General features: G+C 39.3%; 1 protein-coding gene across 9 annotated transcripts in view; it reads right to left on the bottom strand.

Annotated features, from left to right (window-relative positions):
• The window catches only part of PHF6 (PHD finger protein 6), a 47,978-nt gene extending 33,073 nt beyond the window's left edge, over positions 1-14,905 (bottom strand). For 4 of the 9 annotated variants that reach the window (XM_070258402.1, XM_070258406.1, XM_005614510.4 and 1 more), the window contains exons 1-3: positions 14,708-14,905; positions 10,589-10,772; positions 10,267-10,368 (exon numbers count right to left, since the gene is read on the bottom strand). In XM_070258402.1, the coding sequence (XP_070114503.1) occupies positions 10,267-10,368; positions 10,589-10,726 (240 nt within the window). In that variant the 5' untranslated portion in view covers positions 10,727-10,772; positions 14,708-14,905. Of the gene's footprint in view, positions 1-10,266; positions 10,369-10,588; positions 10,773-11,926 lie in introns of all 9 variants that reach the window. The other 5 variants (XM_023634209.2, XM_070258408.1, XM_070258407.1 and 2 more) reach the window with 4 other exon arrangements.
• Positions 14,906-24,608: the final 9,703 nt, after the last annotated feature.

Genomic DNA, 24,608 nt, shown 5'->3' with positions numbered 1-24,608 from the left:
GAGAATGGGAAGGAAATCAAATGTCCAAAATATATCAAAAAGTGTTTAGGCTGGTTATAAATTCAAATCTTCCCAAAGTGTAATCAGTTAACTACAGCAACTTAGGATGGATATATTTTTTTTTTAAGTGAGAAAAAATTTATTCTTTTATTTTGTCAGTTTCTCTCAAGGAAGAAAAGAAAGAGGAAGACATACCAATAAAAATGTTTTTAGAGAGTGGAAAATTCTTTTCAAGATTAGGAGTAGGAATTTTTCTCAATTAGAATTTTTGGGATCTATTTAATGCAGCATTCATATACAAGCAGAAATACCTGCTTGTATATGAAATTCTGGTGAGATACAAACAAAATAGCAAAAATTATCCATAATAAAACTAAATATAAAATTTATATCTGCTTGTGTACCTATGAACACAAAACAGGAAAGTAACTGCTATCTTTAAGTCTACTGCGCTATATTCCAACTCCTGAAATAATTCTTTTCTCCTGAACTCCTATGAGACTTAAGATATAATATTCATTTTGGCTCTTATCATTTTACTCCCCTGTATGGATAATTTTCTTTATAAATATATAGATTTTATCCATAAATTGCTTCTAGACTGAGTTTTTTGGAAGACTAACACTGTGCCTTACAAAGTAGTGCTCAATAAATCTGTTGATTTTAAGCTTACCTTGTTATTGAAGATTTTAATATCTTATGACATTTTTTCTCATTCATGTTTCTAATACCTACAGATTTAACATAATTATCATCAAGTATGTCTAAAAATATTTAAACAGTCTGAGCTGGGATTTGGAAAGGTAACATTGAGGCAACAATCCAGCTGCAGGGGAATCATAACGATTTTTCTTTGACTTTTGCTCCTCTATTCAGTTTGTTACCGAGCAGACCTAGTACACCTCAATAGTCAATTACCTCTTCTAAATGCGGAGACTGGAAGAAGAGGCCCCATCCTATTACAGACATTTGCATGTCATCTTTATAGTATGGTTAGAAGCTATATTAACTTTTAAAAACAATTTTTAACCACAATAATATATATTTAGGATGTACAGCATGATGTTTTAATACACATATACATAGTGAAATGATTACTACAATTAAGCTAACTAACATATCCACCTCTTCACAAGTTAGCACTTTTTTGTGCCTGAGGTGAAAGCACCGGAAATCTACTCTTAGCAAATTTCCAGTATACAGTATAGTATTACTAACTATAGTCATCCTGCTGTACATCAGATCTCTAGACTTATTTACCCTACATAACTGCCACTTGGTACCCTATGACCAGTATCTCCCCATTTCCCCCACCTAGTAACCACCATTCTACTGTCTGTGAAGCTATACTATGTCATGGTTAAGTTGTGCCACATAAGCAGAGTCTCAAGGAGCTGACCATAGATGAAAGAGGAACTAAGCCACGCATGAGAGGAGACAAAAGGAACTGAAAGGACTATGACTGCGCTAAAGTCCTGCAGGACCCAGAGGCTGGGACATACCTGCTCTTCAGTCAACTGAACTAGGCCAGGACTGAAATTCAGTTTGCAAAAGGAAGAAGTCTTAAGGAACAAAAGGAAAAATACTGCCTTCTCAGTAGTTACGGGGGAAGCTTAGGGAAAACTCCACTAAGAACACAGATAGATACAAGGTAAAACTAAAATGAGATTGCCAACTTTTAGGATAGGCAGAAAGAGAAGGCTCTTGGGGAAAAGCTGGAATCTGATGGCTAGACAGAAGCATACAGAGGTAAGGCAGGAAGGGCTAAGACTTAGCTTTGCCCAGCTTAACTGCCGTGTCTCTACTATGCATGTCAGTAACTGACCACCAGTGTATATGTACAAATTCTCATAGCCAAGCAGTTACTACTCTCAAGATGCCTGCTCCAAGAAAATGGCTACCAACATACAGAGAATGCAAAAGAGGTTCAAAAAGAGGTCATATTCTTCAGTCTGCAGGCAAAGAAAAAATGCTAAAAAGCACCTGGAGTTGGGAACAGGGTACCTAGGCTATTTTCACAGGAGACACAAGACAAAAATAAAGTGAGAGCAGTTCACCTTACACTGGTATTTGTTTTTTTGTTGTTTTTAATAACAGATAACACTACCTCTAGTAAAAACTAGAAAGCAGGACAGAGCAGCTGGGGCAAGTTTTCAGAGCTGCCTAAAAAATCCTCCTAACTCCAGGTTCATTGCTTTATTTATAGTAACACCTCACATGGCTAACACAGTTAGAAAACAGAGTGACCTCTGAATTACCTGGTTAACCGACAGTTGTCCACTTTCTTTGTTAAAAATTCCTAAAAAGAATACCACTGCACAGGAGGGTAGAACATAAACTCGTAACTGTTTCTGGTCTATCTTATAGCTACAATTTTAAAAATACAGCATTATCAAGAAGGTCTCATAAAAACACAAACTTAATATTAAGATTTATATAATAAAATAATTAGGTCTAAATGGAAAGCTAGAAAGCAAAAACGAAATCTGAAAGGTGTCAAAGTCATTGAAAAGTAACAAACCTGACAGATTAGGATCTTAAATTCCAAGTATTTCTAAAAAACAGGGCCACTGAAAAGTAGTTTTTACTAGAATAAGAGACTAAACCTAGGCAGTTACTGAATCATTTCAGAAGTCTTTTGGAAATGGGAGGGCAATGAACTAAGTAAGCCTATCAAGTTTTAACCTCGTCTCCTGACCTTGCTCTGAATATCACATACTCCAACTCCATCCAACTTTATGAATCATCATTGATGAGGAATATAAATTCTCTTATTGGAGCTTTTGAAGTTTCTTTTTTCATCTGAAAGGTTCAGACAGACTTTTTCTGAGCTCAGATCTTTAGGTTTCGGCTTTTTCCAGGTGCAGGTCTTTCAGGCTGAGGGCATTCTAAATTGCCCCGCTATTCTTCATCCGTGAAGAATCCCAAACGCACATCCATGCTAGAGTGAGCGCCGAGACATCCCCACAAACCAGACACAGATTACTTTATATTATCGGTTTGAGCTCTCCTCCACTAGCACAAACAAATGAGAAGCAATTATATAATGACATCAATTTACAGTATTCCCAATCACAAAGAAGTACTAAATGAAAGCAAAGGAAAAAAGTTATTTGTGAATTTAAAAAATTAACTTAGTCAATAATAGTCAAAGACCTGATTTTCTCCATCATTAGACGTGAAGTTTCTCTTTGGCCTTATTCATTCTCCTTAATCACCTCCAAAGTAAAGCAAACTTCATTTTAATAAAAATGACAGGTAAAATATCTGCACACATTAAAATTAATTTGCCTGCCATAATCTGAGCCTTTAAAAACATTCATATTGGGGGCCAGCCCCGTGGCCAAGTGCTTGAGTTCACACGCTCTGCTTCAGCAGCCCAGGGTTTCACCGGTTTGGATCCTGGGCGCGGATATGGCACCGCTCATCAGGCAATGCTGAGGCAGCATCCCACATGCCACAACTAGAAGGACCCACAACTAAAAGTATACAACTATGTACTGGGGGAATTTGGGGAGAAAAAGCAATAAAAAAAAAGATTGGCAACAGTTGTTAGCTCAGGTGCCAGTCTTAAAAAAAAATAATAAAAACATTCACATTTATATGAATACACTCATCATGCATGTACACTTAGTTATACAGATGGCAATGAGCACAGTGAACAAATCTTCAGGAAGAAATCTACCTGTTTTTCCCCCAAAAATACCCTAAGGCAGGGGTCCTGCAAACTCAATCCACCCTGTCACCTGTTTCTATAAATAAAGTTTTATTGGAACACAGACATGCTCATTTCTATGTGTATTGTCTGTGACTGCAACTGAGACCATCCAGCTGGCAAAGCCTTAAATATTCTTTATCTGATCCTTTACACAAAGTTTGCCAATCCCTGTCCTAAGACAATGGTTCATAATCAAAAGTGTTCATCAAAAATCACTCGAGAACCTTTTTCAAAAAGATACTTGTCTACAATCCCCCACTTCCCCTTTCAGATTTAATAGTTGGTTAAGTACCACTGCTCTAAGGATTCAGAAGCACCACTGATCGATCCCCTGGTATCTTCTGCTTCTGTTTGCCGTAAGCTGTGGCAGCATTCTACACACTGTGGGTGCTCCATTTTGCCCTTACTGAATGCTAAATGAGCCATGCACTCTACTTTAAATAGCGCTGGCATTTAATACTTACTTAATACTTTTGACCACTTCCTCCTCCTTGAAACTCTTCCCCCTTTGACTCCTACAGCATCTCTTTCCCAGGGGAACACATTTCAAATGTCACTTTCTATGAAGGCTTCTGACTTCTCAGATAGAATTAATTATGGTCCTCTTTCCCAGCTCTCCCATGGCATTCTTTACATACTTCTAAGGCTAAACTATACTTATTCACGGCTGCACCCAAAGTGTCTAGCATATGCTTGGGTAATTGGGCACTCAATTAAGTATTTGTTAAATAGACAGATAAGATGAATTCTAGACTCTAGGTAGAGGCCTTGACAAATATAATGCCTAAGGAAACAACAAAAATAACACCATACTGGGCAGTGAAGGTTGAAGAAACATGAAAGCCCTCATGTGTGAGGCATACACAGTCCTCCACCATCCTGAACAAATAACCAACCCAATTTTCCCCTCTAGATTTCTCTCCTTCCTTTCCAAACCACTAGAGCTGCAAACACTAAAACACTGATTAACCAAAACAGAGGCATTTTATGTGATACCATTACTTCTCTGGTCAGTTTACAGCTAGCCCATTAGTAAGGCTTCACACTATTATCCAACTGAAGCTCTTCTCTCCTTCAAATTCAACCAACAATTAACGAGTGCCCACTTATTTATTACAACACTATTGAGTACAAATGAAACATCAAGCCCCATGCTAAGTGTTTTCCATGCGTTATCCCCACTTAATCCTATGCTGGGCAAAGAGAATACAGTCTCCACTCTCCCAGAGCTCACAATACTGTGCAGAAGAAAGGCTTGCGCATGTGTAACAACTATGACGCATACTGTGTTAAACTCTATGACAGAGGTGGAGGTTGAGTTGGACTCAAAAACAGACGGCACTTCTGAGAAGCAGCTAGGAGATGAATAACATCATTACATGCACAGCACTGGGGACACGCAGAGAATGTTCAGGAAAGCTAGGAGAGGGAATGAGATAAGGAATGGAAAAGATGGGTTAAGAAATGACTTCTGAAGGGCAGGCTGAGGCTTCTGGATATTATTTCGCATGCAGTAAGGAATCAATAAAGGTTTGGAGTCGCAGAGTGACAGTACGTTTTAAAAGTAGAGATCAAGTAATTACCAGCAGTATGTTGGAAGGATGGGAAAAGGAAGACTGGATTTAGGATAGCATTAAGAAAGAAAAGAAGGCAGAGACAGACCAGGACAGAACCAATGCAGCTGATGTGGAAGAAGAAAGAGCTGAAGGTAAAGGATTCAGAAAGAGAATCGGGTTTTAGGGTGGGGAGATGATGAATACTGGTTGAGACAGGTTGAGTTTGATGCCTGCAGGACATCTATGTAGAGCAGATAAATATGCTTCCACTATGACATTTCATTCTCTACCATGACTACTATATATCACTTGTCTCCTGCTGTGCCCTTCCCCAGTCCCTCCTTTCCGAGTTGAAATTCCTATCTAAATTCCTATCTAACGTTTAAAGACCCTGCAATCAGCCCACTTAACTCTAATCCATCACTGCCAGTCTCAACGACCCATTCTGGTATAGTTAACCCATTTCCCGGACTCATTCCTTTTTTTTTAAACCTTACCATCTATAGGAAGCAGTTTTAATGACCTAAATAGGCAAGACTCACCCCACACAGAATAAAAAAAGTGTATCTATAAACTGTCATATACGCAGATTCATGGCATGCCCAATATCTAGATCATAAACCCTCAAAATCAGACACCCTGTTTCTCAGAGGTGCTAAGCACTTTACTGGTACTGAGTAAATAACAAAGTAAAGACTATTTAGAATTGGTCTTTCTATTTTCAGAGGCTATAAAAAAATATCCTGAGGGTAACAGAATCAGAATATTCTTACATAGTATGTGCACAGGATTTTTGTCCTAAAAACTAACATGCTATTAACAGAATATATTAATAGGAGTCTGAGTATGTTTTAAATTCAGTACTATTTCCATCCTTATTTGAAAACTACTAGGCTCTAATCATTATATGTGTTAACATGTGATTTTTGGTTGGGCAGCTTAAAAGGCAGTCTAGTATAACCTAGTGGTTGAGTTCTGGCTTTGGAGTTAACGCCCTGGATTCAAATTCCACCTCTGCTACTTACTAGCTCTATGACCACGCAGGTTACTTAACGTCACTGAGTCTCAGTTTCCTCATCTGTAAAGTGAGGATGAACACCTTCCTTACCATCTCACAGCATGACTGTGAGGATTAAAAAGGACCATGCATTTACAGTACTTATCCCAGCCCCTAGCACATATTAAGTGTTCAACAAATGTTAGCTATTTCTACTATTGGAAAAAGCAGAAAAAAATGTTCAGAGCATTTATTAAGACATCTGAGTAAAATTCAGTTTGAAAAAGGTAAAGTTTAGAAGTGACCTGAGGACAGTCATCAAGTATATGAAAGATTACTCATTTTTAATAAAGAAAAAACCCAATACTTTCTTTAATGGAAGGAGACAGACACAGAATAAATAGCTTTAAATTAAGTGAGATAATTGAGTTATACGGAAGAATGAATTTCTCAATTCTGCAGAGTGTTATATAACTGGTCTTGTTTCAGGTTGCCTGGGTAGAATCACAATTTCTTGACATATTTAAGAATAGGGCAGGCAAAAATCTCATGTTGGATGGCTTGTAGTACTCTTGCCTAGGGGTAAGGAAGGTGGACTAAGTGGCCTTCTGAAGTCCTTCTGTTCTTAAAGTCTGTGATATATCTGACACAGGTACCAGTCAGAACAGTAACTATCCAATGAAGATACTCTTAACGATCTCACCACCTAACTTCATCCAGAAAGATTATGTTCTTCAAATATACCCCTCTCAAGTGTCTCCTTAAAAAAAAAAACCCCAAAACAGCAGTGATAACTCATAATATTACTTGGAAATTTGCATTTCTTGACTAGATGGCTGGAGAATAAGAGTAGATGGGACAGACATGGTGTCTCCGTAAGGCTTCAATAGGAACCAGAAACCATTCTGGACAAACATGTCTGTCTTAACTGCAAAAACAGAGTCTCAAATTATAAAAACCTTAGTACTCTGGCAAATTTTTCCTGGTCCGCCGTGGTGCTTTAAAGGTGACATAAAAGAGATGAATATGTTCATGCAAAATGGCTTTCCTCCCCTGATCCTGGTGGCTGACACGAAAACCTTGTAAAATTGCCTATGGCAGCAAAAACACAGAAACCACACACCTGTACCTCCTGTTCTACTGTGACCTCCTAACCTCGCAAGACTCTGACCCATCTGGCCACCTATACACTTTCACCTGAAGCTCCAGTCTCTTCTCTCTATACTTTTCTTTGGGGCAAGTGAGCACCTCTGGAGCCAACACCAAGTACAGACTGGAACCTGTCTTGAAAGCACCCAGGGACCAGCACTCCTGTTTTCAATGATTTCCAAGGGGTATTCATGACCTACTTTTCATCTAGAAATCTAGATGAGCAGGAGCCAGGGCAAACAGGCTCACAGGATAAAATGCCTTAAAAAGTCAATTAGGGAAGCTGATTATCTAGTTTGAATGTAGTCTATCTACTCACATGAAGCTCTTCATTTTTTTTCCTCTCTTCCTATTTGTTCTATGACCCTTTCATTGCTTAGACAAATCTACACAGGGAAAAGTAAAGAGGAAGACTAAAATCTGGAATTTTGGTTACTTGAGAGTACTTCACGTAAAAATGCCAGAATGGAAGGAGCAAAACTGAAGGCTAAAAGGAGACTTAAAAATTATTTCAAAATTAAACACATAAATGCTACTCTAGTCCTGTCCCCTATGTAAGTTATTTAAATTCTAACATTTTGGGAGAAGGAAAAGGAGCAAAATTATACACCTAGGCTCAAAAGTTCTCTCCTTCTGCCACTATTCCTCAAAGCTAGATGCCCATAGCCTCAAAATGGCTTTGAAATACCTTTCCTAAGATAACTCTTTGTATCTTCAAAGCACTTTTTAGTCACGCAACATCACTGTTTAGTAAGGAGTGATACAGCATTATCTGTTCACCGTTGGCAAAAAGACAAATAAGTTAATGACTTGTCTAAAGTTACATAACGTGTCAGTGGCAGAGTTATTAAAAAAACAGACCTCATGACTTCCCAGCCCAGCATGGTTTTTATTAGACTACAATGATATTAGCAGGACCTTATTATTATTTATAAATAATAACTATAATGGTGGCTACCATTTATCAAGTCCCAGTCACGAGCCAGGCAGCATGTTAAGTCCTGTATGGTCTCACTTTTAATTCTCACGATATCCCTGTGAGGCAAGTCCTATCATTATTTCCTTTTGGCAGGTGAAGAGAACATGGCATAGAGAAGTAAATAACTTGCTCAGGGTCACCCAGGTAGTCAGTGACAGAGCTGGGACTCAAATCCAAGTCTGTTCCTATAGCTCGTGGGCTTGTGGTCTTAACCTCCAATATTGTTCCAGTCCGTAGATCAAGGGACAAGTGTAGTTATTTGTAACTCACTATACTTGGGGAAAAAAATAACTCCATACACTATCCCATTAAAAACTCATCAGAATGATTTATAATAGTGAAACGTACAAAGTTCTGATGCTTTCTTCACAAACAGGTCCAAATAAATATAAATCTCCATCTAATTTGGCAATACTGACAGACATATGCTGCTGCTTCATGTAAAACTAGGCATTGCATTTGTTAATAATACAGTAACATTAGGGACCAAAACTGCTCCTGTGCTGACTAGAGCAGCCATGTCAAGTGACAAAAATGCTAACAAATCAAGATGGAGAAGCATTTCCCAGGCATGTTCATAATGCCAAGGGATAAATAATGGGGTAATAAGGTTTACAGTACCACTTGGAAGTAAACAGTATTCTTTCTTTGTACCTGACTTTGTTTTTAAGGACTAGGAAATAAAAACATACTACTCTGGTTCTCAAAAATCAGCAAGCCACAATAACATGAAGAAATCTAAAACCACCAAATAAAAATCACATAAGAAACCCAAAATGAAGTGTTCTATTGCTATCTGCAGTTTTGGGGGTGGGGAAGATAAACATTTTCATAGTTAAGCCCTCACTACAACAAAAACTGTCTGACCTCTGAATCCCCGCTTGTGCCAACACTGATTCTAGGGTTTGAGACTATTTATCCAAAGCAAATCTTAAATGTTACCCCTGAACTTCTTCATACTGCTTTTTCTCTAATACTAGAAGACTGACCACTTTTCAAAATAGATTACTCCTAATCATCAAAATGATAGCTCTCTCTTTCCATCAGACTCGTTGTGAAATATGAAGTTGCTCAGTGATTAAGAACATATATACATGTTCTGTCAAATCCATCTTTAAAATGATGAAACACTTGATAGTGAAGCTAGTGAAGCTACAGTTACAGATGTAACTTCAATAAAGAGCTCAAAGGAGAAATATAATAACCAAATGAAAAGACATCGCTTCAATGTAAACCATTATGTATCATAAATACCAACTGAGATGACACCACTTTTCCAATAGAGCAATATAGTATCTTGCCAATCTGGTTACTGGTAGTGAAGACAATACAGGAATATTACTCTAGCATAGCTTCACAAAAACTATAAAACTCACCAAAAGTATCCAAAGTCACAAATGCTGTGTTATACAGCTGAACCACAGTAAAATACTTTGTTCAGTAAGTCCTAACATTTTCCTATTGCAATGGTACTGTCATCGTCATTTATAATGACCACCATTACTTTATGAATGGAAGATGAAAACATATCAGAATTGATTATGAAAATATACTTGAATGAAGACTTTTAACACACGTTACATTCAAATTAAGCAAACTGCTTGTTTTCTAAGTCAACACGGTCTCCAAAAAGATTTTAATTTTTTTTGAAAAGAAAAAAATTTGAATAATATAAATATCCATTCACTCCTTTTTTCTTGAGTGGTAAATAAGTTAAACCCAGCCTTGGAACTTGCTGGTTCAGAAAAAAAAAGACTGCAATTTAAAACTATACTCAGCTAATAATGCAATACACTCTAAAATAAGCAATTTCCTCCTTAATGAGCTTAAAATGTTTTATTCTCAAGAGGCAGAAATACCAACTTACCAGCTTCGTGCCTCTTTTAATTTCCTTTTGGACATCTTCAATAGAAAATCCACCAAGACTTTCGTTATCAGAGTGTGATGATACCAAAGCAGATGAAAAGAGCTATAAATTACATTTAAAAAAAATTAAGGTTCATATATAAAATTACAGTGAAACAATGAGTAAGATGTTAAATTTAAAAGGAAATTTTCTAGTAAAAACGGCATAGCACTAAAGAGAAACCATTTCTTAAAAATTTAACTGAGTTTTTCTTGTATTCAGGAATATTCATTGTTAAGAGTCTCGCGGCTTCAGGTCTCTTGGCTGCTGCCCGTTTACTTACCATGCACTTATGGTGTGCTGCCACCTTCTGGTTTTCAGATATTAACAACTGTCCACATTCCTTGTCTCTATTTGACTTACAAAAGCCACATTTGCGCTGTCTTGTAGGCCCTTTTTTCTGTTCAACTGAGCTTGACATGATTTTTAAATTGCCTTTAGAATGCCACTTTAAGCCTCAAGAAATGCTACAGAGAATAAGAAAGGCAACAAAATGGTTAATTTCGTTTTAAAACCAGTTTACACATAGTCATGTAAGTTAATATTTGACCTATGTTTTAATATATGCATTTTAAAATGGCCATTTAGTATAGACAAATTAATATTTAAACCTAAGATGCCTCCATTAAAAAATATGTATGTATGCATAAAGCTAAGTTAATGAAGTAACTGAGAAAAATCAAACTGCTCCAAAATTAGGGGATATGTAAAATAATCAGAAGTATTTCTGTGTAGATAAATAAGAAATGTACAATGTATGATATTAAAATAATCATCTGCTGACAGTTATACGTGAAAAATATTTTTCATTAATTATAAGTACCCCTTCAAGGAGACAAAGAATTATATACCTAAGGGCAGAGCAAAAACTACTAAGGGAACTACACAACATCCAGAATGAACAAAATTCTATAATTGCAAAATTCCTTAAAGTTCACATACTGATAAACCAACAAAAGAGAAACGAATTTACTTAACCATTACTTCGGAACACATTTTTAAAACTTGAATTATTTTCAAGTTTAAAAACATTATGTATATGTATTTAATAAATTAATTTTTGCTATTGTATTCCTTTTTTCAAGTGAAGAAAAAATTAAGCTTATGACAGTCTATTCAAAAATGCATACTTTAGGAATCAATTATTTAAAAAAACAACTATATTATCTGACTCGCAGATTTACTTCGAAACTCTGCTTATTAAACTAAAGTTACAAACTGAGAGTCGTATTCTAAAAGCAGTCACTTTCATACTTAAATTAGTAATATTGTATAAAGGAAGGAAAATTTTTCGGAGTGAGCCTTAAATTTAGTAAAATTATAATTATAGGTAGCATAGTCAAACAAAAAAAGGGAAGAATAGCTCTACCCCGGAAGGTTTCAGATTTAGATCATCATTCTCAATATGGATTGTGCAGAAGAATCTAAACAAATGTAGAATTTGATTTGTGTAGATTTCCCAAATCAACAGAACTATGCAGTTCAGGACCCAGGTTGCCACAACACATATTACAATCAATAACATCTCAAATTTTCATCTTAAAATTTATTAAATTCTTTCCATTTTTCCATATATTTGAACATCTTCATAGCACTATGTTGAGAAAATGGAAACACTAACACTACATTGTAGCTTTCTGAGAAGCACTTGTTCACCAACCAGAACAGCAACAGCTGGATGCCAGCAAGGTGGTAGCCGCAAACCATTCGGTGCTTTCCAATATAAAAATGCAGATAATTAAAATTTAACGTGAAGCCACAAAGAAATAGGTCTTCTCATCAATTGACACCTAGGTTTTTCTTTTCAACGAAACTTCAAAGGCCCTGACCAGTCTCTGCGTTCATGGGTTTAACAAACTTAACGCTATCCACAATTTTAAATACCTCAGTTTTCCAAATGGCATCGGAGAATTTACAACAGTACTGTATTCATAGCACTGGCTACAAACCGTGAAACTGATTGAAAACAGGCAGCAAATACTTTTAGGATTAAAGGGAAAAAAGGACATAACAGAGAAACAAAAGAAACAAAAGGGGAAGTGTGTTTGCATTTGCTCAGGCAAATATGTGTTCAGTTGCTTTATCAAGAACATAGCTGCCAAAATCTTTAGAATTAACTATGCAAAACACCAAGATTCATAAATAGCACCAAAATTTGCTATTTGAGTTCTAAATTAGCTTTCTTTACTACCATGCAATGAATAGGAGGCACTCTGAAACCACTGTAATGGGTCCAGCATCTCTCCAGGTCATCCTTGGCCAGTTGAAAGGATGGCACATTATGAATCTAACTGTACACACATCTTTAATAGTGTAATTTCTGCACAATCCTAGCATAGGCTATAAAACTGGCTTAAGATAAAGAAAACTCCTAGAGTAGAAAATCACTTTTTATTCTTGAAATTAATTCTGAAAATGGTATCCTCAAAATTCTATCCATATTGAATTCTGCCTCTTTTCAATTGATAAACAGGTAAATTTCTCATCCTAATTTTGAGAACCTTCTTTTCGGGGTATCAAAGACCCCAAAATCTAAAAGAGAAAAAAAGTACAGTTTATTTTGCATTCAAAAATATTCTCGTGTTAATTTTTTGTTAATAAGTTTAAATATAATTTGTAAAGTGAACAGAAACACACAAAAAAGTACACCAAACGAATCAAAAACTTTCCCCAATGTGTAATGACTAAATGGATTTTTCCACTAAAATTCAAATAATGCATCTGTGCATATCTTGCTAATTTTTTTACAGCCTCCTTGTAAAACATGAAGTGAGAACATCATGGAAACAATGACTCCTAGCAAAAATGTCTTTATCATAAAAATACAGATTTTTATCTAATGCTGTCACATTTGTGGTCTCTCGTTAAGGTGAATAAGGGCATTCCAAGGACCAATATTAAGGGGTTCATAATGATCCATACAGCTATATGGCATTTTAATTGCAGTCTAATAGGTTTTTCGGGGCATGCAGAGATCAAAGTTTGATGCTTTCACCCAACAATGAAACCTTTTCCTTAAAAGAAACATAACATTATGCACAATGTTATAAAGCAGAAATAAAGAGGCAAAGATAGCGTGAAAAACATAATTTACATGTCTGAAAAAATACAAAAGCTCGATTAGTTAAGCTGAAGCGATCAATGCGTTTCTGATTTTCCAAGATGCTGTAAGCATCAAGGTAGAAATAACCTGAAACATCAAGGAGAGCATTCAAGAACCCACCCGAGAGCTCATTCAATGTCTGGTATCTGAAAGACCATTTTTCACAGGAAAACAAAACAAAACAAAACAAAAACTGCAGTTCCGGAAGATCAAACAATTCCACACGCAACCAAGTTGAAATATACAGATCAAAATATATAAACGTGATCCCCAAAGAAGCAGTATTTCTGTCAGGAAAGTTACAGTGGAGAGAAATAAACGAATAAGAGATGAACCGGAAGGGCACCCGAATTTGGTTGCACGATAATATTACATGCTTCGCACTGCTTTTTGCGGTTATTCAAAAGGAAACTGAAGGAATTTTCCAGTTGTTTCAAACCCAAGGGTAGAGAAAGAATTTGAACTGTATGAATAAGACCTGATATTACGTAGTAAGCCGATGAAAAGAAAAGGTTTTACAAAAATAAAGGCTTTTTCAACTTCCACGCAGAATATCGAAACGAACAAATTTCAAAAGAATGCCGTGCTGTTCGTCCATATAATAAAGGATGGTACACATAACGTACCAGATCCTCTCCGTTATTTATTCCTCAGTACACTCTAGACTCCAAGATCTCCCTCTAATCAAGCGCTAAACTCGCAGAACTATCTTCTCTAAAACACTTTAGCTGGTTCCTTTCGGTCGTAAAGTCAGGGTCCCCTAATTGTCCTTTTCCAATCCTCCCGAATCCAGGAAAATATCACCCTACCACTTTCTTTAACCCTCGTGCCCCAGGAGTTCGCCCTCTAATAGTCTTCGTTTCATATCTCAGTTTCACCCCTAATTCCCCCCACCCCGGAGTTTTTCCTCATTCCATAAGGCTAACCCTCTTGCCATCCTAACAATTCTTCCTCTTACTTTTCCCAAACTGGGAGTCTCCCTCCTTCCCAAATATGTCCTAAGCAATGGCAAAGACTAAAAATCCCCAGGATTTTTTCCTCCCTAAATGTTGCGCCCCCTCCCCCGAAGTCCAGGCTAAAGCCTAACCTCTCCTTTAGCTCCTCCAAAGCACTTTTCTCAGCAGCCTCTTTGCCAAGCGCCTTCAATGAGCGGCGCTTCTGGGGTCTCTGACAATAAAGCGAGACCACCAAGAGTCCCCCTTAACAACGGGCAGGGGCGGCGGCCTGGCCACCGCCATCCTCCTTGTCTTCTCCCGCCGGGCAGAGAACGCGGGGCCCCAGGCTACCGTGGGGACTCACCGGCGGGGCCCAGAAGCGAATGGCAGGAGAGAAGCGCCAATGAGGGGAAAGAGAAAGAAGTCGGTCTCGGTTCTCCTGCAGCGCCTGGGAGCGGGGCTCTGTCGCCGGAGGTTGTTTCCTTTCATTCGAGGAGAGACGGGCTCGCCGAGCGCCCTTACGTCGCCCCCCTCGCACGCAACGACTCACACAGCGTTGTACGTCCTGAGCGCGCCGCGGGTCCTGATTGGCTGCAGCGACAGGGCAGCTGAAGCCGCAGAGCCACGGCGCATGTCCGGAGGCCGCCCCCAGTACGGATCGGGGCGGCAGGCCCCGCCTCCTGCTCGCGCGGGTACCTTCTATTCTCCGGTCTGCCGCTCAGCCAAGTGTTTGGGGGCAGGATCCGAGGAGATAGAGAAAGAGATTCAAAGATATCGCTGTGGGTTGGGCGAAGGGGCAGGGTTGGAACTAGAGACCGTTGGATAGGGGCCCTGGGTAACCAGTTTTCAACAGTGATTCAAGCGGGTAGGCCTTATCCCTTGCACTTGTTCACCGAGGCCTTTGCACATCCATTATTTCATTGTACTCTCGTGGCATCCCTTTGAGGTCCTCCGTTCTCTCATTTTACTGACAGGAAAGACTGAGCTCGTAGTGGAGTCAGGCTGCCTGGATTTCAATCCTTGGGCGAATCATTCTAGTCTCTGCACCTTAAATTTTTTTTTGTCTTTGAAATGGGGATAAAAATAGTATTTCACGGATTTATTGTGAGGAAGAAATGAGATATGCAACTAAAGCGTGTATTAGCGTCCCTGGCATATAACAGGCCCTCTATAAATGCTGAGATTATCATAATCAGAAAAGATAATTGATTTTCTTTATAACTCACCCAGGTAAATCCGACACCTAAACGAGCGCTTTCCTCTTTGATGTGTGGAGCCAGACTGCTTGGGTTTGAATCTCAGCTCCCCCACTTCTAGCTCTATGACCTTGAGCACGTTGCATTACGTCTCTGTCCCTCTGTTTCAGCACGTCCAAAATGGAGATCATAATGGTATCCATCTCATAGGGTTGAGAGAAATGAGTTAATATATCTAAATCACATAGACTAATGGTTAGGCACTTAGTGTCTGAGCCATAAGGGTCAGCTTTTGTTATTTTTCTACTGGGCTCACAGACTTCAAGCCAGTGGTTAAAAAAACAAAACAAAAAACCTAACAAACCAATGAAAATTTAAAGATGCTCTTAAAGTAGCTACTTTTCCTGTAAAGGGGGGGGGGGGGGATTTCCATTGTTTTGATCCAATGCTGTTTCTGTGCTGTTTCATCATTCTTTTTATTTTTCCCTGCAATGTCAACCTTCAATTGTAATCCTCAAGAAAACAGTGCCCATGTCGATGTAACATTGTATCCCATTCAAACAGATACCTAATAAGCGTAGACAAACTAGTCATTTAGCTCCACTGGACCCTTAGCCCTTTCACACAGGCCCTGTACCGTGAAAGGGAGTGGCTGGAGATTTACATAAGAAGAGCCAAAATGTGTATGCCAAACATTTACAGCGTATTTGCAAACAGGTCCCTCAGCATCAGTTTCCACCAGCTTTACACACTTACTGATGTCAGGATGAGATTGATGATTGTGTAAGTGACAAAATGTAGTGCCTGTGCAGTATGTCATCTCTTTAGATGTCCCCCTAAATCCCCACATTTTGCTCTCTTTTGTTTATTCTCTCATCCATGCATTCATTTCAACAACATTTGATTCAGTAAACATCTGTGAAACTACTAAGTTCCAAACACAAGAGAGACATAGATCAACTCAATCCCTGACCTTGAGCTCATGGTCTGAAAAGGGAGACAGACAAGCAAACAAATAGAGTATGATGTGATAAATGCTATATTAAAGGTGTGTGCCCGGGACAGACATCCTCTGCTTATTATATACAAAGCACCATGCTAAGGTACAACACAACAGTGAATAAGACAGCTTTTGGCCTTAGCTATTTAAAGTCTGATAAGGAAAAGACAAATAGCTCTGATAGGAGATGGACTGCAGCGAGTGCCGTAAGAAGTGGAAAGGAAGTGCAGGGAGAGTTCAGGAGAGGAAGAGATCAGTGACTCCGGTTAGTTTTCAGGCCCCAGGTCTGGCAGCCAGTTCCAATTAGCATGACTGATAGATGCAGCCAGTTATTTCAAGAACTACAGAAAGCAGTCAGACTGTGAAAACATGCTCTTAACCATGCCTGAGGATATAGCACAGCATTTCTTAATCTCTTACTGATTCACCAGTACACTCCCACCAGTCCTCTTCCAGTCGGTTTCTTCCGGCTCCAGATCCTGCTTTTTGCACCTCATTCTCAGCAAAGGCCTTAACTTCTTGACGTTTTTAGAGTAGGGCCATGTGAGCTAAGCTACTTTATTTTGTACTCCCATCCTCTCTTACTTCCTTCAAGACTCAGAGAAAGAATGGTCCTTCCTGCTTTTTAAAGCTAAAGCTGTGGTTTTAATCACATCTTTACTGCGCTCTGGAGGAACTGATTCCCTCATTCCCTGCTCCAGCAGCAACTGCCCTGCTCTTGTTTGCCTTCAAACTCATAGGATTCCTCTACCTGCACCTCCAGACTGTGCTCTTTGCCTCCAATTGCTCTCCAATCGCTCATTTGGCTGGCATCTGCAGATATATTCTGTATACCAGGTATTATCCCGGACACTGGCGATTTGAACAGGAACAAGATGCAATTCCTGCCTTCAAGGAATTCTCAGTCTAATGAGGAAAAAAACAAGTATTTCTAATGAGAAAGAAAAACAGAATTTCAGTGCAGTAGGTGAAATGCTATAATAGAATTACATACCACAAATATGGACTATGTGGAATACATCCCTATGGAGGAAATGTTTTGAGTTTGGTCTTGAAGGACAGGTCTAGGCCCAGAAAAATCCGGATTCCGTCTTCACGACTTTTCTCCATCTTCATTCTTTTTTTTTTTTTTTTGAGGAAGATTAGCCCTGAGCTAACATCTGCTGCCAATCTTCCTCTTTTTGCTGAGGAAGACTGGCCCTGAGCTAACATCCGTGCCCGTCTTCCTTTACTTTCTATGTGGGACGCCTACCACAGCATGGCTTCTGCCAAGTGGTGCCATGTCCACACCCGGGATCCAAGCCGGTGAACCCTGGGCCGACCGAAGTGGAATGTGCAAACTTAACTGCTGCACCACGGGGCCAGCCCCTCCATCTTCATTCTTGATGTCTCTGTTACATTTGACACTTTGGGCCACTTCCTTGTTCTTAAACTTTCACCTTCCTTGGTTAGTAACAAGCACTCTGACTCTGGCTCTCTGGCTACTATTTCAGTCTCTTTTGTAGGTTTCCGTTCTTCTCACTTTAATGCAGACTTTTCCCTAGATAGGGCCTTAGACCCTCTGCTGGTCTGTTGTTACTCCAGCCCAGCAGTTCTGAAACTTTGGAAGTGAGAATTACCTGGGGAACTTGTTAAAAATGCAGATGAGTTGGCACCAGCCCCTGGGGATTCTGAAGGTCTGGGTCCAGGAATCTGCCTTCTTAAAGTGCCAAGATATGCAGTTGGGTTGAGGACCACACCTTAAGAAACTGCCCTCCATTCTTGTTTGTAGAATTGATACAATCTCTTGCCTTTCACTCCCCTGTAAACAACTGCTTAGCAACTGCATCTGCTCTGCTTAGATCAGCCCTGTCCTTGAGCCCACATCACTAAGTCCAGTACAGGCAAATTCACCCTCTCTAGCAACTAAAAAGTAAATCCTTTTCCCATCCTCAGTGTCTCCGTGTAAGATAGTGCTAGCGTTTCTGCTCCTGTCTAAACCAAAGACTGAATTCACCTACAAGCCCATGACCTCCCTTCTGCCTATAATCAACACCAGTGGATCATTCATTCATTCCTTCATCAAGTATATATTGATCACCTACTAATGTGTTAGATAAAAATTGGCATGGTCCGTTTCGGTGTAGCGGCAGAGACAGATCTTAATCGAGTAACTATATAAACAAATTTAAAATTACAGCCACGACTAGTGCAAAAAAAAGTAAACGTCAATTATATGGAACTGAAGTCTATTTGCATTTTGTATTTTGGATACATTTTATATTTCTTATTCTTTATTTTTAAAGTGGGTAAGATTAAGCATTTTACATGCTTCTGTGGAAAAAAATAAAATGCGATTTATTTGTATGAGATACTGCGTAAGGGTCAGAAGACAGGTCACTGACCTACCACTAACTAGCAGAGTGACCTTGGGCTGTTCATTTGACTTCTCTGAGCCTTATTTTACACATCAGTCAAATGAGATTAATATTACTTGCAAAGTTGTTATGGGGCACAAGGATGGATAATGATATTTGTGAATGTTCTTGCCTCAAGAAATACGAAGGACAGGTTTTTTATGTATCCCTTATCTGCTATATCATCTGATCGATCTGCCTGCTAATGTTGGCTCTCAGCGTTTGGTCCCTATCCTCTTCTACTTAGTTTTGTTGTTGTTGTTTATTTTTTAACTTCTACTTGGTGTATCAGTGAGGTTTATAACATTCTTAACTCTGTTCAGCCCGTGGAGCTCCTCAGGTACCTAAATGAGGAGCTGGGAGCCTTGGTGGACTTTGTCGTTGATGTCTCTCCCTGTCAGCAGTTTAAAGCTGGGTATGGTACAGAAACTGCCCGGGAAACTAGCAACTGTGCCGGGAGAAATGCTTTAGAGACACATGGACATCTCTGAAACATTGTTTGTTGAATGTTGAATAAACACAGAAGCTGAGCTTAATGTAGCATATTGATGGCAATATTGGAGAAGTGATTCAACTTTATAATGCTGATGCTTGCAAAATAATAAGAGTTAACTGACTTCGGACAATGTACCAGGCACCGTGCTAAGTACTTTATGTGCATTATCTTATTCAATCCTTACAACAGCTCTGAAAGGCAGGGAATATCATTAATCCCACTTTATACAGGAAGAGTCTATTGAGCAATTAAGTATCTTGCCCAAGGTCACACAGCTAGGAAGAGGAAGAACCATGTGTCAAGCCTGCATTTGTTTTGACTTAGCCAAGCTCTTAATCACTGTGCTGCCCTGCCTCTTGTTTATTTGTTTCTGTGTTTATTATGTCTCCATCAGGGCAGGGGCTTTGTTTTGTTATGTTCGATGCTCTATCCTCAGCCCATAGAACTCTGTGCCTGGCCTATAGTAGGCACTCAATAAATATTTAATGACGAAAGGCCATGGAGAATGAGGAATGGAAAAGAGAGTAGAAAATGGAAAATGTAATGAAGAATGGGGAGAAGTAAATCTGGAATGAAACGAAATCATCTCAGGAATTTGTTAATAATACAGCAGCCCAGGCCCTACCATGGTGATTCTGGCATAGATATGAAATGGGGCCCAGCAACTATATTTTTAACAAGCTCCCCAGGTAAGACTGTGATATACACAAAAATTTGAGAACCACTGACCTGCAGCCATTAAACTGAAAACAAGAGAAGAAACTTATCACTTGGGCATTTCATCAGTTACATCTGAGTGCCCAAGAGGCTTCATTCTGATTGATGTTATTCTTAGACATATATTTTGGTAAGGACACTTGCTTATAACCGGCTTTGCCACTGTGTCCCCAGTGATCTTTAGTATCTTTGTTCCTTTTGGCCCTATTTTTTCTGTTGGTTAAATGACATGATCAGACAGATCTACACTGATCTCAAATATTATAATAACATGTCTAGGGGCCGGCCCACGGGCACGTAGTGGTTAAGTTCTCATGTTCTGCTTTGGTGGCCCAGGGTTCGCTGGTTTGGATCCCGGCTGCGGACATGGCACCAGTTGGCAAGTCATGCTGTGGCAGGTGTCCCACATATAAAGTAGAGGAAGATGGGCACCGATGTTAGCTCAGGGCCAGTCTTCCTCAGCAAAAAGAGGAGGATTGGCAGCAGATGTTAGCTCAGGGCTAGTCTTCCTCAAAAAAAAAATAATAATATGTCTAAAAACTAGAGGAACCATATATGGATAAGTTTTATGGGAAGCTAATATTCACAACGAGATATAATCTATACTGAGAGGTAAAAATCAACTGGCCTGGACGCAAATCCTGGTTTCCGGTTAACGTTGCAGTACCTTAATTTCCTCATCTGTAAACTGAGGGTGACGGAAGTACCTTTCTCAAGGATTTTTTTGAAGATTGCATGAGACAATCCACGTACAGCGCTTAGCACAGTTCCTGGCCCACAGAGCTCAATAAACGTTAGCTACAAGAGCTAGCTTTACAGGCAGTAATATGGAGTCGTTTTTATCTAATTCCACTTGAGTAGCTATTAATTGTCTCCAGTTTTTCTGATAAGTGGAATAGAGAGACAAAAGGCCTTTATTTCTTTACTCGTGCTGTTCTCGCTTCCTAGAACTCCTTTCACAACTCCTTTTGGACTAGCTGGGACCTAGAGGACGTCAAGATTCAGTTCAGGTGTCAGCCCTTAGCTTCCCAGAAGCTTTACTTACCCTTTGATTGGGCGAAGTTGCCCTCCTCCACTTCCATAGCATCTGGCCAGAATTCTATCTCATCATTTACCACATTATATTGAAATTATATGTACTTCTGTCTCTCACACTAGACAGTGAGATCTCGAGAGAAGAGACCATGTTTCATTCTTTTTTATACCCCAGGCACCTAGCACAGTGCCTGCCCAATAATCATTTGCTGAACTTTCTCAAAGGAACATGTCAAGGAGCCAAGGGTTACTACTGTCGGAATACTTTCTGCTATCTAAGATTGCTGTCTTGTACTCTGGGCCTTGGTTCCTGCATCTCTCTGTTGCACTTAGAGCCATGCAATGCAATTTAGCACTTAATTATATACTGTATACCGTGTATGATTCTCTAATTGCTTCATATGTTAATCTACCACTTATTTCCTCTTCCCTCAGGCACTAGGAGAAGAAATGACTATAAATTGAAAGTGGATGATCCAGCTTTAAGCCACACCCACTTCTCAGTCAACTCTGCTTATTGAATGCCCAGAGCATTGTGAATCCTTCTACTAAACACCAGGGGGGCGAATGCAGATGAAAAAGCAGCATGATTTACTGTGAGTGCCCAGAACAGCACCTTCACATAGTAGTAGGCACTGGGTTAGTATTTGCTGAATGAGTGAATGTTTTAATGAAAAGGAGTAGTTTACTTGGTTAGGCTAGAAATCAGGAGCGCTGGCTTCTAATCAGATCTCTATCGCTTTATTTTAAACTTGAAAAGTCACTTCATTGGGCCTGGCCCAGTGGCGCAGTGGTTAAGTGCACACATTCCGCTTCGGCGGCCTGGGGTTCGCTGGTTCAGATCCTGGGTGTAGACGTGGCACCGCTTGGCAAGCCATGCTGTGGTAGGCATCCCACATATAAAGTACAGGAAGATGGGCATGGATGTTAGCTCAGGGCCAGTCTTCCTCAGCAAAAGAGGAAGATTGGCAGCAGATGTTAGCTCAGGGCTAATCTTCCTCAAAAAAAAAAATAAGTCACTTCATCTTTCTGGGACACACTTTTACATTCTGAAAAACATGATGGAATCAGACTAGACGATTTTAAGGTCTCTTCCAATTTTAATATGCAATTCTTCCTGCCTCCAGTAGTTTGAAAATTTGTCAAGAGTAAGCACAGTAGATTTCTCTTATCTTCTCCATAGCACCTAGCACGGTGCTGAGAAAACAGGAAGACTTCATAAACACTTAAAAAGTCAGAACCATCATCCTCCATAGTCACCCTTCACCAAAATTTTTTAAAAAGCAAAACCAATGGGCACAAAACTCTGCCATGAAACATGCCTCAACTCTAAAAATGGGACCTACAAGAAAAGTAAGAGAAAACCTGAAAATCTCTTCTAATTGTTTCATTTCAAAATCTTTAAAACATTTATGATTTGAAACCCTAATTTAAATTCCAGTTGACAATCAAGTAATTTCATTAATCCAAGTGAAAATTTGAGTGCACGCAGAGTACAATTATAGCTTGATCATAGGCCCTGTCGCAATTCTTCCTGGGTAATCCTCCACACCCATCACTTTATTTACTACCCACTTTATTTACTACCAGACTCATTTATCTCTCTAGCCAACGTCTCTCCTCTGAATTTTAGGACCATATATCCAACTGCCTATTTGAAATTGCTTAGTCATCTCAAAAGCATCTCAAACTCAATGTCTGAAACAGAACTCATGATCTTCTCCTTAGAAACCTGGTACTAGTCCACTGTTTGCTAACTCGCTCAATGGCACCTCTATCCACCCAGTTCTGCAAGTCAGACATCAAGGAGTCATCCTTGACCCCACCCTCTATTTTACTTCCCCCACTCATCTCCACTCTATCATTAATCATGGCAATTTTGCCTCCTAATTATCTCTAAAATTAGTCCAGTTTTCATTATCTCCACCAGCTCTACCAGCTCTAATCTGGACCACTTCACTAGTTTACTGGCATCTATCCAATTCAATCTTTCCTTCCATCGGTCTAGTCTCCACACTCTTGCAAGTGTCGTTAATTCATTTCTTCATCCAAAAGTATTTATTGAGTGCCTACAATGTGCCAAGCACAGGGGATATGGCATTGAACAAAACAGACAAAAAGCTCTATGGTCATGGAGTTTACTTTAGTAAGAGGGAGACACTCTAAAAGTAATACATAGAACACATAGTATGGGAGATTTATTCTCGGCATGATGAATTAAGGAAGTTAACAAATCTTTTTCCCCAAAGCAGCTATAAAGCTGGACAAAACTGTCAAAAACAATGCTTTCAGCTCTCTTGAAAGCTACCAAAGGCATAACAGGATGACCGGTCATCCTGATTTCCCTGGTACTGTCCTCGTCTTAGCAATGAGAATTCTGCATCCCAGGAAACTCCTCCCCAGGGTGTGAAAACTCAGTTTTCAGAAATGGTTGCTCATGTTTGGGGGAAAGTTAGCGAACTCATACCACGTCTCCAAAAATAGGGGCTGAAAGCAATGCTGTTTTTAGTGTCCAATGGATATGGCGTAGATTATCTATCCATAGTCACTGTCGCTGCTGTTAACCCTGACCGCTGATGTTGGCAACCATGATTTGCAGTTCACAATAATGGATCATCCATTGTTGCATCACTGGGATGAGTTGTAACATTCTGTCTTTGACTTTGCCTGTAGATTAACTGTTATGATTTGTATGGAGATAGTGCTACTTTAATCTTTAACATTATGAATATTGCGACCATGTGTTCTAAGTGTTCAGATAAAGAAATGAGAATGACTACAATACCAACCCCAGCTTGACCTAGAAATCACCAAAAAAGAAAGCTGATTGACCATGTTATTTTGATAACAGATGGAAGGACACATACAACTGGATTAGGGAGGTAAGCAACCAAAACAGAGCATACTGGACATTAAGCTGAAAAGAATTTGGGACTGGGTATGGCAGAGACAGGAATGTAAAAGCAAACATGGAGATTGGACCTCACAGGTCCAGGATGAGACAGATAAGTGCTTATAAATCAATTGAAAGCTTTTGGTCTCCCAAAAAGACATTAGTGTTCAGTCGGAACTGGCGGCCACTGATTTAGCTAAGGCATACCACGTGAACAACATGCATTATTGTATCATTCTCTTGATTACCCTTTGAACAAAGTTATGTTTCCTGATTCCGAGGTAGCAACTAAAATGTCCTATGGGTGAACACAAGGGGAAAATTTGGTACGAGATGTGTTGGCGTCTGACAGTGTGGAGCTGATTCTGTCAGATCTTACCAAGGATCACGCTTTCTACAGTATTTCAAGTGATATGTCGAATCCTAGCAACTGAAAAATGTTCTTCCTAGCTTTTGGGTTCTTTGATTTGAAAAACAGAATTTCAAATCATCTTCTTGATTTCTGTGAAGATCATAATGAAACACAGAAAAC

The sequence above is a fragment of the Equus caballus genome, chromosome X, assembly GCF_041296265.1.
Source record: "Equus caballus isolate H_3958 breed thoroughbred chromosome X, TB-T2T, whole genome shotgun sequence".
NCBI classification, from domain to species: Eukaryota; Metazoa; Chordata; class Mammalia; order Perissodactyla; family Equidae; genus Equus; species Equus caballus.
This window is presented reverse-complemented; position numbering and strand designations above follow the sequence as displayed.